We start from the raw sequence: 16,884 nt of genomic DNA on the forward strand, positions 1-16,884 counted from the left end.
CTTGGACATGTGACGACTCTGTGCTTAGATTTCCTTAAAATAGAGGTAATATGTATTACTCTGTTGAGCAATTATAAGAAAAAAACATTTAAAGCAAAGAGGCAACTTAGCATCACAGAAAAGCTCAGACTCTGGCCACCACTGCTTGAGTCAAACCTTGGCTTTGTTGCTTAACAACCATCCTCAATTTCTCTAGCTCTAAAATGGGGACAAAAATGTAGTTACCATATACAGTTTAATGAAAACAAATTTTGAAGAACTTAAAACAGCACTTTTCACACAGTTAGGGCTTGGTTCCTGACACATGTCCACCATTGGCTGCTATTATTATTATTTTTTTTTTCAACGTTTTTTATTTATTTTTGGGACAGAGAGAGACAGAGCATGAACGGGGGAGGGGCAGAGAGAGGGAGACAGAATCGGAAACAGGCTCCAGGCTCCGAGCCATCAGCCCAGAGCCTGATGCGGGGCTCGAACTCGCGGACCGCGAGATCGTGACCTGGCTGAAGTCGGACGCTTAACCGACTGCGCCACCCAGGCGCCCCGGCTGCTATTATTATTTATTATTATTATTATTATTATTATTATTATTATTATTATTATTACATAAGCATCTTTGGCTCAACCCAAGTGAAATTCTATAGTTTACATTCTATATGTGAATCTGGTAGTGAGTTTATCTGTAAATCTGATAGCAAATGGATACCAGGTTAACTGTAGCACGTGCATGCAGACATGTGTTTTTGTCTATACATTTAAGGTAAATTGATCACATGCATATCTAAAATATACTTATATACTAACTACATCTCAAGTTAAGACATGAAATAATAGGTCTCCCTTCCGGAGAGTTGCAGCTCTATAGAGTAAAGCCACTATGCTTTCCTCAGACCTACTTGTATAAATCCACAGTTTCTGAACAAATGTATAGTGACGGCTTTTCCTGATGCTGATCAATTAGACTAGTGTTAAGACTTGACCTTGGCTTAGCTGGAACTTCACCAGAGTTTGACAGGGAGTGGTTGATTAAATGATAAACTAGCAGTCTGGATTAAATTCAGCATCAGATATTTCCCCATCCCACTCCTGCAACCTTTCCTTCACCAAGGTATTACAAAAGCAATTTGGGGACAAGGATTTCATTTAAAAGTGGAAGAATCCAGAATGTTTGCAATGAAAACCATTTGGTTTTTATTAGCATTAGTCTGTGTGCTTGCTAATTTTCAGTCATTTTCCCTTCAGGAATGGTCCTCTAGAATCCAGTTTCTACATTACTGCCTTTTTGAATGGAGTCCTTTGTGACCCGTTGTGATTACATTGCATTTTCCTTGTGTTCTTTCAAAACGTTCTGACTTTGCCTTAATTTTGGCTGGGGGATGGTGGGAGGAGGGTAGCAGCAGGGGAATAAGGTCAGCAATACTTTCAGAATGTTGTCAAAAGAGATTTTTAAATTGTCAAATTTTCCCAGTAAGTAATATCAGGTATTAATAAAGCACACATTTAGGAAAGAAGGTTGGGTCAGAAATGGGTGTCCTAAGGTCTTTACAAGAGCATTTGTAGGTACCCCAACATTTCTCTGACCTCTTCTGGACACTTCCAGAACAGTCATAAGCTAGGCTGATTATAGTGATTTTAAGATAATGAAATGAAAATGTTGTGTGGTTGGGGTCAAAAAGCCAACGACTTAGGCTGATTTGGAGAGAACAGGCTGAAAACAGTTTTGCTTATATACCATTTTCTAAGACTTAGTTATGTGCAGAGTAAGAACGGTCAGGGAAGAAATTTTTTCACAGAATCAGATGTGTGGCACTTATGTTGTAAATAGATGCCTAACCTATTCAAAATCTTTGACACTAGAATATAAGTTTGGTAATTGAGGATGAAATTATTTGAATTCATTGCCACTAAATATTGTTGCCTGGTTTGTACATCTTCTGGATAGTTAAAAAGCCTCAAAGAAAAAACAGATGAAAGTATATAGTTGATCCAAATTCTTTGAGAGTTCCCCGTTTGCCAACTCACCTGGCTGGCCAAAATTTATTTGTAACCCCCAAAATCAATGCGTGTGGTGCTTTTGAGGTCATTTGCAGACCTGAGCAGATTGGTGAAAGATCCGAGTCACCCGACACGTGTGTGTCCAGCTGAGGTCTAACAAGGACTGTAAGCAAGGGTCCTTGGTCTATTTAGTGTCATATTTGTCGTATTTTTTGTGGTTTTTTGTTGGTTATTTCCCTATTTAAAAAGGGTTCCAAACATTGTGCTGAAATGCTGTTAGTATTTCTAAGCACCAGAAAGCTGTGTTGTGCCTTACAAAGAAAACACCTGTGTTAGATAAGCTTTGTTCCCTCATGAGTTGTAGCACTATTGGCTGTGAGTTCGGTATTAATGACTCAATGATATATATTAAATAAAATGTCTTTCAATCAAATAGAAACACATAAAACAAGATTATGTATTGATCGGTTGATGAAAATGCTCTGTGGTCAGAAGCTAATAAGAACCTAACTCTGTATTTCCCCAATTGTCAATGACTCTGTACTTCCTAATTCAGTGTTAGTTGTGATGTTAGAACTCCATCAAATAAAAAGAATGGACCATGCTCATAATTCCCATGAATTCATTCTGATGGGAAAGCATCAGTGAACTACTGAGTAGGGACCAGTATTAACTAATGTTAAGTCCACAAAAAAGTGCCACAGCACAAAGCTTTATGCTATCCAGTTTATTGATTTGCTGCTTGTGGCAATCCTATTTACTTCAGGTTTCCCTTATTTTCCTGAAAATTTCCCCAAGAGCACTTGACACATTCAGAAATCTTTTAAAACACACACACACACACACACACACACACATACACACACGCACACACACACACACACACACCCAGAAAACTAGTCTCTAGGGAATGTATATGTATAAACATTGAAATATTTCTTGGGCATAGTGCCAAAAGTCCTATTTTCAGGTAGCAAACTATTGATATTGTTGGAAAGCAGGGGATCGTGTGGCATGGAAGCCAATGGTGACATGAAGTGGAATTCCAGTGTAGCTGGAGCTTCCTCATGTCCAATCCTATCTGAAAACTGGTGTAGTTATGCCCCCAGTCTATTGCCTGAGAGGCCCAAGAGGCTCCTGAGATTAGAGAGAGCTCCTCTTGGAGGAATAGAAAGTCAAGCTCAACAAAAATGTCCCTTAAACAGAGCCTTGCCCATCAGAGGAGAGAAATAATTCGGAACACAGTGCAGGTTTTGCTATTATTGTCTCCCCCAAACCAGGCCTATCAGTCCTTGTGGTTCTTGGGAGAGGGAGGCATGGAGCTAAAATGTCAGACAGCTATTTACCTGGAGACACGAGGAGCCTCTTTGAGACTCCTCCAAGACAATGACAGATGAAAGAAAGGCATTTTCACACAGGTCCTGCACCAGACCGAACTGGGTCATGGATGGGGCAAAAGGTTATGGAGGCCAAAGGCAATATAGTAGAGAGGAGGCCTGGAAGGAGTGGGCCTGTACACAGGAGATATATGTGTGGCTTCCTGCAATATGGGGCCAGGGGTTTATAAGGGACTGAAGTGCACTTAGAAGCATAGGTTGTTGGGGCATCTGGATGGCTCAGTCAGTTAAGCATCTGACTTTGGCTCAGGTCATGATCTCACGGTTCGTGGGTTCGAGCCCCACATCGGGCTCTGTGCTAACAGCTCAGAGCTTAGAGCCTGCTTCGGATTCTATGTCTCCCTCTCTCTCTGCCCCTCCCTAGCTTGTACTCTGCCTCTCTCTCTCAAAAATAAATAAACGTTTAAAAAGTTAAAAAAAAAGAAGATGCCTTTCTTGAATACAAATGGGCTCTATGCCACTTGCCTGTCCACTTACCCTGCCATGAGGAATTCATCTGTTTTGTTTGTTTGTTGGCAGGGGGGTGGGGGGGGGTGCGGTTAACCTTTTTCCTTCTTCCTGGCCACCACAGACCTTCCAAGCCCTGATACTTTCTCCTACCTTTGACCTGAGACTTGTTGCTGGTGATAAAGTTGGGAAGCTGTGGTTACAGAGTGGCAGAGAGGGGAGAGGGCAAGGGCAAAATAGAGGGTAACTGAGAAGAAGTGGAAAAAGAAGAGGAAAGGGAAAGAATGCAAGTCGCTGCTTCTCACATACCCCCACCTGGTCTATCCAAAATACCGAGGGAAGAGGGTGGTGAACCTGGGATCCTGGGAGCCTAAGTGCAAGGCCTGTGGCTCCATCATTTACTAGCTGCTTGATCTTGGGGACATTACTTAATCTTGTACAAGTAAAAAGTGGTGAAGCTCAGGGATTCAAAACCGGTCTGCCTGATTTAAGGACCCCAAACATTTTCCCAGCTTCTACAGCATCTTCTAATCCATTCCCACACAATAGACCCTTGGTAATGAATACAGTAATTAATAACTTCCCGGATGGTAGTTGAGCTTGTTTTAAATTTCCTATAGTCAAGCAAGTTAGGAGAATGTTACAAGAAGATTAGTTAGGAAAAAAAATGGTGTGTCATATATTATCAGCCTCGAACATTTGGAATTGTCATTCATAAGAAATAAGCTCATTATTAATAGAAGATTACTTTTCTTGTCTTTATGTGACTATTTTCTTAAATTAAAAATGCTTTTTTTCTTATTGCAAAAGCAGTGCATGTTCATCTAATACAAATTGGAAAATAAAGATAAGCAACTAATACAAAATTAAACACACTCATAATCCTCCAACCAGATGTAACTGCTATGTCGTTTAGACTTTCTGTGCTTTATGTAGATTTTTAAAAATAGCATAAATACTGTTTCTTTCACTTTAAGAACATGTGGTCAGCATCATTCTGTGTCAATACTTTTGCCTTTACTACATCATTCTTTATGTCTACTTATTAAGGTGAATAATTTTATTTGTTTTTAAACCACATTTGTTTACTCAGGAGTCAGAAACACACAGATAAGGAAACATCTGAAGAGCCCAGGTGTGGCTGTGTGGAGAGGTTGAGTAATTCAAAACAAAGCGCAAAATATAAAAACAATTACGACCAGTTTGACAGCTGAGCGTCTGTTTCCTACAGGCCTTCTACCCACAGGTCTACTGCTGACTTCAAAGAAAAGTCAGCACAGAGGTCCGGATGGTAAGGTGCAAAACGAGAATCAAACCCACGATAAGAGATTAAAGGAAGCTTGATCAAAGACCCAGCATAAAAGTGCTAGCCCATGACTTGCCTTGGCCCATGGCCCCAAAATATTCACCAGGACAGCAAGCTCTCTTTGAAGTGATTGGAAGCGCCCATGCTCAGATGAGCTCTGGTCAAAGGAAATTTGAAAAGTGGCACAGGAAAGAGTTTGCAAAGTTGTCTCTTCCTATCTCTTGCCTGCTAAGCCCTCACAAATTGTTTGAATCCTGCTTCTTTGGTTTGTTTTCCAGATGTAGGTAGTTGAACCGGGTGTCAGGTGATGAATTCCACCTAGATGGGAAGGATCCTCCTTTTTTGTTTGTGGGAGAAGTGAGACGTATAGAGGCATTCACATGGCAGTGGATTTGTGCTCATGAGCATAGAGCCGCTTCACTGCTCCTCCTTTTTGTTCAAGGTGTTTAAAAGGGTATGTGCTGTTTCCAAATAGGCAGTAAAACTTGTTCATTCTACTGACTCATTACTGGCTCGCTGCTCTTCCCCCTCGGAGTTTATTGCTTGCTCCTTGTGATGTTAGGGGCATAAACCTTCCATTTCCCCAGGGAGGGAAGAAGCTAGAAGTGCTCCCAAAATGCCAGTTGCCTTTACAATGCTCATTTTAAATACTTAAAAGTATTTTAAAAGACAAAAGGTACATAAAATTGCTAAAAATGTCTGTTTAGACCATCTTTGGTTAGCTCTTCTTTCAAGCTCCCAGTTTTCTGGTTTTTCACTTTAAATGTGATAATTCTCCAAGTTTTAGGGTCTTTATTTTCACCTCCCCTGTCATCATATTTTCATTTCCCTCAGCATTTAAGGGAGTTAGTTTTTCTATCTTTTTAAAATCAATTTCCTAATCTTTACCTGAGGTTTTAAATTAAGAGTTTTTACTGACCAATTTTGATTCACTGCAACATTGGGCTCTGTAAGAGACCTGGAAAACACATTCCCTTCTTTACCAGAACTACACAGTCCAGGGGAGGTGGTAATGTTTTTTTCCAACAACAAAAAAATGAGTACAATGGCAGCTGATATAGATTTTGCGAGGACAGTCCTTCATGAAGAAGGATGATTTGAACTGAGGTCTTGAAAATGCCTGAAATCTCTAAATATGAAAATATTAAAAAGGATATTTTAATAGGGCTTGATGCAACACGGTCAAAGTTACAAAAGCAGAAAACTGTAAGGTGTTCACAGCACAAACTGACGCAGCCATTTTACTGGGGCAGAAGGCATGTGTGAGGAAGTAGTGAGAGAGAAGCTTCACTAGACGCATCAGAATGAGAATATGCTGTGGAGTCTGTATTTATTTTAAAATTTCTCCCAGAGTCATTTATTCCATCTATGATTTTGTTTGTTTTCTTTTTACTCATGTAAAATTAACATAAAGTGTTAACATTAGTTTCAGGTGGGGATTTTATGATATGTTGCTATATATTTATATATTTTTTCTAGATTTTATTATAAATGCAGATGGAGTATTTTGAAAACCTCGGAATGGAAATGGCATGCTGAAATGTTATGGCAACATTAATCCAGTTGACCCACAGGGTGGATTGCAGTGGGCACAGGCCTGGGGCCACAACTTGGGCAAAAGGGCATGGATAGATCCTAAAAGAAGGAGGGCCCGAAAGAGAGCAGAAACAGTGGGCATTGAAAGGAAGGGATGGCCTGGAGGCCAGGAGATGAGAACTGGTCTGACGTGCAGGAGTGGGGGAGGGGGTGTGTCAGAGGAAGGAGTAAGAGGACTCACAGATAACTCAGTAATGTCATCACACACAGCCATTTGTGCCTGTCTTTTATGAGGTGCTAGGTGATGGGAATGCAAAGAGGCTAAGTTCATCAACAGAATGATTAGGAAGATGGTGTAGGTGTCCACAATGAGCATTAAGGACTGAGTGAGGCAATGAGCTCTCAGAAGTTCAGGGAAAGAAATATTCCCTGAAAGTATGGAGTCATGGGAGCCTCAGGGAAGAGATGGGCCACATGCTGAACCTTGAATGGTGAGCAGCATTTGGGAAGAAAGGGAAGAGAAGTTAGAAGGGTAGGATGAGGAATTGAGAAGCACCAGCACCCAGCAGAGAAACACAGGAACGTTTGTGGCACATGTAGCGAGGCTGTCTGGTTGGGGCAGAGAGTTTGAGTAAAAACACAGAGAGGAAAAAAAGAGAAGGTAGAGACTTTTTTTGATTAGTAAAGATTTAGAGGCCAAATTAAAGAATTTTGTAATTTAACCTGGGCAGTGGCAAGCTACTGCCATATTCCAGTGAGATAGTGGCCCGCAAAAGTGTATTTGGGGAAGTTTAATCTGTGAAAGATATGTGGAATATATACAAGTAGAGAGATGGTATTAGCAAGATGAATAGTTGGTGACTTCTAGCCAAAAGGGAGTGAAAATGTAAACTCATCACGGCGAGTATAGGAAAGAGGCAAAGGAGTTACCAATAACCTAAGCGGGAGGGGGAAATACAGAGCGTTACCCAAAGTGCAAACCCGGGAGGCCATGATGATGGTTGTGCTGTGTACCAAGGTGCACGAGTCCAGACTATGGTCTGGAGACGACCCGTAGTTCAGCATTAAAGACTTGGAGCCTGAAGTGGCAGCCAGGCAAACACATCCAGAGGGTGGTAAGAGGCGGAGGCTTGAGATTCAGCTGGAAAACAGACTTAACCATTCCAGGTTGGAAGAATCCACACAGCTCAGCAATTGTTTGAAGTTTTTAAATTAATTAATTCAGAAAGTGAAGTCTTTTCAAAAGCTCATTTGAGAACTTATACTCTCTTGATACAGATGAATTCTCAATTGGTCTTTTGTTTTTACTGCAAAACAGTTCAACTTGGATGAGAAAGAACGTGGGGAGGACAGTGGGAGGGTTTTCTCACTCTTTCCAGGTGTAGGAGTTGTGGGTGTTGGGCCTCCTGTGCATAATATCCTTCTCCTCAATGGCAGTAATTCATATTTTTTACATCCTTCTATCAACTGCAGCACCTAGCACAGTCAGGGTTTTGCATGTTGTAAATACTCGGTGTTGGCTCATTTGTATTTTCATCGTAGTTTTTCAAAGATAAAAGAGTGGACATAAGAAAAGCTAATGAGCTTACAGCCGATTTTGTAATGACAGACTCTACATAAACAAGTGCAAATTGGATGTCAAATTTGAATTGCAAAAATATTGTGAGCGAGGTCCAAGAAGTAATAATAGTAGAATGATAAAATGCATTAACAGTCCCACAGGGGCACCTGGCTGGCTCCCCTCGGTGGAGCATGAGACGCTTGATCTCAGGGTCGTGAGTTTGAGCCTCACATTAGGTTTAGAGATTACTTTAAAAAAACAAAGAACAATCCCACTTCCCTTAGAATCTCAGAGACATTCAAAAGTCACAGAAATTTGAAAAGTAGAGTCAGCTGCTAAAATTAATAGAGTGAAGAGCCGCCTGTGTCAGCTCCAGGTTCAGGCCTGGTAAGGCAGACCTGTGTTCTTTGTTGTCATCTGAGATAGGAGCTACCAAGAACCTCAGTTATTTGGAGGTGGGGGTGGGATGTAGGATGGGAAGACCGAGACCTGTCAGGAATAAACCTAACCAACTCTAACAAAGGAAGGGAGGACTATACGTAGATAAGAGTCATCATTCCTCCTCAATTGACCATTAGAGAAGTAAGAAAAAGGAGCATCAGTGCAGTTGACTTGATCATAAAGGAGAAATAACATGCCTCTTTCCCCCCCTTCCAAACTACTTAAGAAATACACCCTTCATTTGATCTCGTTCATTCTCTGGTCTTTCAGCTGCTCGACTGATCCAGAACATGGATGCCACTGCTGAGCCTTGTACAGACTTTTTTAAATATGCCTGTGGAGGCTGGTTGAAACGCAACATCATTCCTGAGACCAGCTCCCGTTACAGTAACTTTGACATTTTAAGAGATGAACTAGAAGTCATTTTGAAAGGTTAGTGGAGTTTGTGTCTATGCATCAAAGATTTCTCTCTTAATATATCCATTTTTTAAAGATACAACTCTTAGCCATTACAGAGAATGTCACAGAAGATTAAAGTCGATAATCCCTCCAAGTTTTGTGGCTCACCACCAAGTCTCTCTGAGGGTGGTAAGGCTGAAATGGATATGTTGGCATCTCAGCATTCCTGCTTTCATTTGTGGGTACACATACAACAAAATCTGTCCTCTCTACAGGATGGCATCTTTATGCCGTTTCACACAATAAGATATTAATTGGGGTGCCTGGGTGGCTCAGTTAGTTAAGCTTCCGACTTTAGTTCAGGTCATGATCTCGTGGTCCAAGAGTTCAAGCTCCACATCAGCTCACTGCTGTCAGCACAGATCTGCTTGGGATCCTCTGTCCCCCTGGCTCTGACTCTCTGTCTCTCTCTCTCAAAAATAAACATTAAAAAAAATTTTAAATGAGTTAATTGATTGCCACCAAACACCACCTCCATTATATTTTCCCACCCTGGCCCTGGGTTGATGTCAATATTGAGCCATTACTGTGTTGAAGATGTTACTGATGTTTATATCCCTGGGTGGGTATTTATTCTAACCCAGCTAAGATACTCTCCCTGGGAAGTTGAGGAAGTCTTGTCTAGTCTTCTGCTATCCTCCGTCTTCTGTTCCCCACTTCTAGAAGTTACTTTGTAGAAAAACAATTTTTGCTATTTTAGAACATCCAAACAAGTAGAATAATTCATTCAATTCATCTGGAGCATGAACAGTACAATCACACAAAGATAATTATTTCCAGCTATCAAGAAGACTATCATATTAAATTCCATATTCCTCTGCATTATTATTTCTTTTTAATCTTAATTTTAAAAAAACAGGAACTTATGTATGGCAGAGCAGTACACGTCGTTGTTCACAAAAAAAGAGAATCTAGTCAAAAAGACTTTCATCTAACTTGGCTAATGAAATCAACTCCCAGTTCTGCACTAGGAATAATGATCTGGTAGGGGGTTTAGTTTTTCCTGGAGGGTTTTAGCATGGGGAGGCAGTGAACATACATACACAAAAGCAAGCTTTTTTTCTGAACCTGCACTGCAAATGTTAATTACAGCTGCAAATGAGCAATTGTATTGATGGGTTGTACTCAATGCTCTATTTCAGATGTTCTTCAGGAACCCAAAACTGAAGATATAATAGCAGTGCAGAAAGCAAAAACACTGTACCGATCTTGTATAAATGAATGTAAGTGCTCTTCCTTGTATTTCATTAAGAGTGTGCCAAAATATGCAAAGACTTCATAAGGAATTTATTTTCATTGTTTCCAAAAGCCGCTATTGATAGCAGAGGCGGAAAACCTCTACTCAGTCTACTACCAGATATATATGATTGGCCCGTAGCAACAGAAAACTGGGAGCAGACCTATGGTAAGGTGATTTTCATTCTTTTTTAAAAATATAATTTCCATATAGAATCTATATTATTATAGTATCACATTAATGCACCGAAACTTCTAAAAGTATTCTTCACCTTTCTTTGCTTTAGGTCCTTCTTGGACAGCTGAGAAATCTATTGCACAGCTGAATTCTAAATTTGGGAAAAAAGTCATTCTTAATTTTTTTGTTGGCACTGATGATAAGAACTCTGTGAACCATATAATTCATGTAAGTTTGTGGGCTGACAGCCAAGTTAGCTTTAAATTGTTAATAAAATTTCTGCATACATTGTTGTTGTTGGTATTTAGAAATAATGCATATTCTCATTTGAATTGCATGAGCAAGATAGTAATAAATTTGTGCTCTGTCCCTGAAACCTGGATTCCCAATTTTGAAAGTATTCTCTTAATGCTGTGGTCGTGTCTCCCTTCTGCTACCTTAGGTTTGATACTGCTTTCTTCATAAAATAAATTAAAGAAATGAAAGGGCCCCCTAATTTGAAACAGCACCTGATTTCTCCATATGTTCATGAAAGGAGCATAGTTTGGTTTACATTAGTAATGCAAATCTGGAAACCAGAAATTTCCAATTGCTTCCCAAAAGAACACAGAAAAGGGATTTGGGGGATTTTGGGGTGGGGGAGTGGGTTTTTTTTGGTTTTTTGTTTGTTTTTTGAGAAAAGGATTTTGAATACAGTTTTGGCTGTTACTAAAGAATATCTGAACTTTTTTCTCAGTGAAGGTAAATAAAATACCGTTCTTTTAAAATCAGTGTTTTAGATTTTTTTTCCCCTCATGTAAGCCATTCATTTAGGTTTACTTAAGGTGTCACCTAAGATGAAATTAATACTTAATGAGTATGTTTGGAATGGACTAAAATATTTACAGAGCTTTATTTTTGGTCTCCTTGTAAAAGAAAGTACCCCAAAAGTTGCAAGACACAGATTCATATTTATGTCACTATTGTATAAATCTTTATGGCCATTTTTATTAAAATCATGAAAGGAATTGAACCCAGCTGTCTTCTACAGTGGGCCCCCTTCTCCCTTCTGGAATTCACTCCTTTGGCTCTTCAGTACCAGCATCCTGCATGATCACCATGAAGAGATTTCCTAGGGAGAGTGGAGAGGTTGGAAAGGGGGCAGAGCCCTATCTGTGGTGACACCTTCTGGCTCTTTCCATACTAATCCTCTGGGTTCTGTTTCTTTTGTATTGTCCTGGCCTCTTTACAGCTGCTGGGTTTCTCACTTTAACCCATACATGCCCTAGTTTGCCCCATACCCATCAAATCATGCGGCACATAGGAAGCAATCTCGCAAAGCTGCACTGTGTCCAGGTGGCTCTCCAGGTGGTCCAGTGGACCAGACACACTCAAGCAGAGACTAGTTTCCTCTTTCACACACTCTGCTGTCAGCTGGGTCTGCTCAAGTGTTGAGCAGAGCAGGAGAGAACCGAGGAGGAGTCTCCCCTACCCCCCACCCCCAGGGAAGGGAATCTCAAAAAAATCTCTGGCAAGATTTCCACTAGAGAAACAGTTGTAGAGTTACCACAGAGGTTTCCACTTTTTTGGTTTTTTCTCATCCCCATTAAGGGTGGGAGAAGAGAATGTCTTCCAGGAGAGCATATTAGAATCTCAGGAAGCCAAATGTCCTGTAAATGTGTAATTTAGAAACTTCCAAGTCCTAGATTCTAACATGTTTTTGTTCACCTGCACCTTTGGTTTTGCATTAAAAAATTCTTCCTGGTGTATTTCATTCAAGTTTCTTTGGTTTTCCTCAAATACCTGCAGCATACTCTTCCAGATTACCTAACTACCCATCACTGTAAAACTGCCAAGTAGTATGGAAACCAGTGCCTAATTTGTATTCACTCATTGTCTGACTGTTGTTACCCTTATAAACAGCAAGAACACTAGGCTCTTGCTCATACATAGACATGCTTGTATTTTTTCCAACTGTCCCACATCAACTGAATGGTTTATTTTCTTCTTGGTATATTTTTTACAGATTGATCAGCCTCGACTTGGCCTCCCTTCCAGAGACTACTATGAATGCACTGGAATATACGAAGAGGTAAACAAACAAACAACAACAGAAAGCTACAGAAACAATTGATGTAAACTTATAAATACCGAAAAAGATTAAGGCCAAATTTAAACTTAATATACATACTAGTGAGCTTCCTTGGACTGAATGCATGCTCTCAGCAGAATGAATCAAAGTCCTTTTTTTTTATTTTTTAATTTAAAAAAAAAAATTTTTTTTTTGACATTTATTTTTGAGAGAGAGAGACAGAGACAGAGACAGAGCGTGAGAGGGGTAGGGGCAGAGAGAGAGGGAGACACAGAATCTGAAGCAGGCTCCAGGCTCCGAGCTGTCAGCACAGAGCCCGACATGGGGCTTGAACCCACAAGCCGTGAGATCATGACCTGAGCTGAAGTGGGACACTCAACCTACTGAGCCACCCAGGCGCCCAAAAGTCCTTTTTTTTTTTTTTTTTTTTTTTTTTTTTTTTTTTTTTTTATTTATTTTTGGGACAGAGAGAGACAGAGCATGAACGGGGGAGGGGCAGAGAGAGAGGGAGACACAGAATCGGAAACAGGCTCCAGGCTCCGAGCCATCAGCCCAGAGCCTGACGCGGGGCTCAAACTCACGGACCGCGAGATCGTGACCTGGCTGAAGTCGGACGCTTAACCGACTGCGCCACCCAGGCGCCCCTCCTTTTTTTTTTTTAATGTTTATTTATTTTTGAGAGAGAGACAAGAATGTGAGTGGGGGAGGGGCAGAGAGAGAGGAAGACACAGAATCCAAAGCAGGCTCCAGGCTCCAAGGTGTCAGCACAGAGCCCAACGCTGGGCTTGAACTCACAAACTGCAAGATCATGCCCTGAGCCAAAGCTGGATGCTTAACTGACTGATCCACCCAGACGTTCCATGAAAGTCTTTTAAGGAATAAGGAAACTTGAAATTCCTTATTTGTGTCTTGATTCTTACTATTTAAGTCATATGACCCATTTTGAAAAGTGAATTATAAGTGTTTCATTTCCTCTATAAATTGAGTCATTTAAAAAGTAAATGGAACTGCCCAGGTGGCTCAGTTGGTTAAGCACCTGACTCTTGATCTCAGCTCAGGTCTTGATCTCAGTTCAGGGTGGTGATTTCAAGTCCCATCCTGGGCTACACGCCCAGCATGGAGACTACTTAAACAAACAAACAAACAAACAAACAAACAAACAAAAACAGATAATCATGGTCTAGGGCAGTGCCAGTGAGGTTCAGGGAATGGTCCAGTATGAGAATGAGACACATCATACTCTATAGTGCCCTTTCAGAACCAGTCACCGGATGTGACTTTCAGAGGACTACCTAGGAAGGAGCATCGGGTTCAGACAAAGCTTTGCAGCCACTTTCTGACTCTAACATTGGTCAGGGAGCCAGGGAGCATCATACGCCACAGAACTGGGGGGTATTCTAGAATGCTTTGTATTATGCCCTCACACTGATGTTTGTGTGCCTATGCTTATTGATGTAAAACACAACACAAGACAAACCCAGCAATGGGACGTATAATTAGATATTTGGGGAAGATGTTATAAATGTTTTCCTCATAATTGTTTGGTAACTCAGAAGTAAGTTTATGTTTGATGATCCTGATGGGGTATAAGGTAGTGATATGGCTGAAATGACTTCATAGCGAAAATTATTAGCTAAATATGTTGGTGCCAAGCATTTATTTTGCCTAATTATTAAGTTCAGATAACATGGAATCAATCCACTGTAAAGTGCCTTTTTGAACAGCTACACAACATTGAAATGAAGAAAAAGATACGTTATAAAAGGCGACTACTAGTAGCACAGACGTCAAATGGAGGTGGGTTATTTGGGTTCATTATCATCTAGTAACTGTGTGGGCTGTAGCTATTACAGGCTTTATGAGCTACTTCCTGCTGCAGAGTTGAGGGTGATTGAGGAATTTTGGCTCATTATGTTACACTGTCATCATCATGAACTGGAATGTTTCTCATATTCAGGATTGTGTCCTAAAAAACATTAAATTTTTCCAATCCTAAAAATATGTCAGGTTTTTTTTGACCTCTAATGTCTCTGATATCAGGGACTACCTGGCAGTCAGTGTATTTGGGGGGAAATTTATTCCCCCCCCAAAAAAAAGCAGTTCTTAGGATGATGGTGTATTTGTGTGTTTTGGATTCAATGCTGTCTTGTAATCTAGAACAGGTCACACACTGGCCATCATAGACTTGAGTCTGACACAGAGGCATTTTTGTTTAACCCGCAGTTTTGTTTTGTTTTTTAAGTTTGGATTAGTTGCCAATATTGTTAACAATATTGTAAGATAACGATATTGTAAGATCTGCGAACCTAGATTTCTTGATAAATTAGTAGGGTTGGAAGCCCTAGGCCTGCGTTCCCAGGTGGCAGCTTTTGAGCAGGGCTGTGGTGGCTGCTGCTTTCCATAGTGCACTTGTTCTTCAGCCTTGAGCAGTCATTTAGATGATTACTGGGTTATATGGACTTCCTGGTCCCTGTGTGCCCTTGAGTTTGTAAATTAGTTGGGTTCTGGCTAAGCTACGGTAACAGAGACGTAAAAATACTGAAGCTCCAACCAGAGAGAGGCTTATTTCTATCTCCTGTTGTAATACAGAAGGAGGCGGGCAGTCAGGGGAGGAAGGAAACACTGCTCCATGGGAGTGGCTGAGACCACAGCTTCTTTGACCACCTTATTGCTCTAACATTAAGTCTTCTCATGTTTTATATTAGTCTGTTTGGTCAGAGTTGGTTCGCCAATGCTCTGTTCACATTTCCTGCCACGAGGAAAGAAAAAAAAAAAAGATTTCTTTTTATGTAAGTGATGCAGAAGTTGCATACATTCCATTGGTTAGAACATTGCCATGTGGCCACAGCTAAATTCTAAGTATTCTGGGAAATGTAGTCTTAAGCTGGGTGTCCATGTGTGTGCCTTTTAACATGTGGTTGACAGGGAGGAAAGCTCTATTACTAAACAGAAGAAGGGAATTTTGGATGCCAAAGACATAAGAGTAGGACTTTATACTAGGAAGGTTCTTTAAATGAGCAAATGATAGGGAAAATCCAGCAGCATTGGCATTTACAGCCAGGAAGTTACTGGTTCAAATTAAGTGCTCCTCAGTGATCTGGATTAGACAAGGAAACGCACAGCGTGCTTGCTGCCTTGCCCCGTTTCCATAAATAGGGCTATTGGTAATTGTACCCTTTCCTGCTAACATCAGGCCCCAGAATACTTCTCAACTCAGTGCTCCAGCTCCAAGCAACCAGTCGAAGGGGGGTTGGCATATGGGATAAAATCTAATTTTCATCCTGGAAATGGATAATTACTAGAATATTTGTGGACCCTCCCCCTCTTTTCAAATCCATTAACTGCATGGGGCGGGGGGATGTCAGGGGGAGAACAAAGAATATGTGTGACCACAGAAGAAATTCCATTTTTTTCCTTATTGCCCTCATGATATATGCTACTCTCTCCCAGCCACACCTACCTGTAATCCCTCACTTAGTGTCTATTCTGTATCCCTAGCCAGCTCTCAAGTAAAAGTTAATTCTAGTTTTCCCACTACCTTGCTATCTCTGAAAAAAGTTGACCCCTGTGAATACTTTTTCCTTAGTGTTGTATTGTTTCATGAAAAACAAATGATGAAAAGGATAGAGTAATGAAATAACATCTAGTGGAAAAGTTATAAAACTAGAAGAAATCTTAATATCATTGTATCAGTGTAACACTGGTCTTCACTGATTTTCTCACTTATAGGCTTTTATATATCTGTTCCCTTGCCTGGAGTACTGTTCGCATACCTGCCACCTGCCCAGCCCTCTCTCTTCCTTTTCTCCTCACCCTTTCAATCTAAGTTTAAATTTTATTTCCTCATGAAGGCCTTCCCTGGAACTTGTAACTAGACGAAAATACCTTTATGTTCCCATAGCACATGGATTTCTGGATACTTTTTTATTTAATGTCATTTCCCCCCCTAGGAAAGTGTAGAATTAGTGGCAACAGTGGCATGTCTCACTTATTCTTTGCTTCATTTCTAGTGTCCAGCTTGGTTCCTGACCCTTATTAGTTATCAAATGAATACTAAGTGAATCAGGGGATGAACGGAATCAGTAGATGAACAGTTGAGGGGGAAGATGGCAGGGAAGAGAGGAAAGAAAAGGAAGGTAGAAACACCCAATCTCTTAGAGCTCCCTCCTAGTTCCTCACCTTGATTTTGGGGCAAGTGTGAACTCTAGAATATCAGTGGCTAATGGACTATATTTCCTAAGTATCTTACAAACATCC

The 16,884-nt window shown here is 40.6% G+C and overlaps 1 protein-coding gene across 5 annotated transcripts in view; it reads left to right on the forward strand.

The window, feature by feature from the left end:
- MME (membrane metalloendopeptidase) overlaps positions 1-16,884 on the forward strand; it is a 99,090-nt gene that overhangs the window by 26,655 nt on the left and 55,551 nt on the right. For all 5 annotated transcript variants that reach the window (XM_058730279.1, XM_058730281.1, XM_058730282.1 and 2 more), the window contains exons 4-8: positions 8,954-9,115; positions 10,285-10,365; positions 10,452-10,547; positions 10,666-10,784; positions 12,562-12,627. In XM_058730279.1, coding sequence (XP_058586262.1) covers positions 8,954-9,115; positions 10,285-10,365; positions 10,452-10,547; positions 10,666-10,784; positions 12,562-12,627 — 524 coding nt within the window. The remainder of the gene's footprint in view (positions 1-8,953; positions 9,116-10,284; positions 10,366-10,451; positions 10,548-10,665; positions 10,785-12,561; positions 12,628-16,884) is intronic.

Source organism: Neofelis nebulosa, chromosome 5, assembly GCF_028018385.1.
Source record: "Neofelis nebulosa isolate mNeoNeb1 chromosome 5, mNeoNeb1.pri, whole genome shotgun sequence".
NCBI lineage: Eukaryota > Metazoa > Chordata > Mammalia > Carnivora > Felidae > Neofelis > Neofelis nebulosa.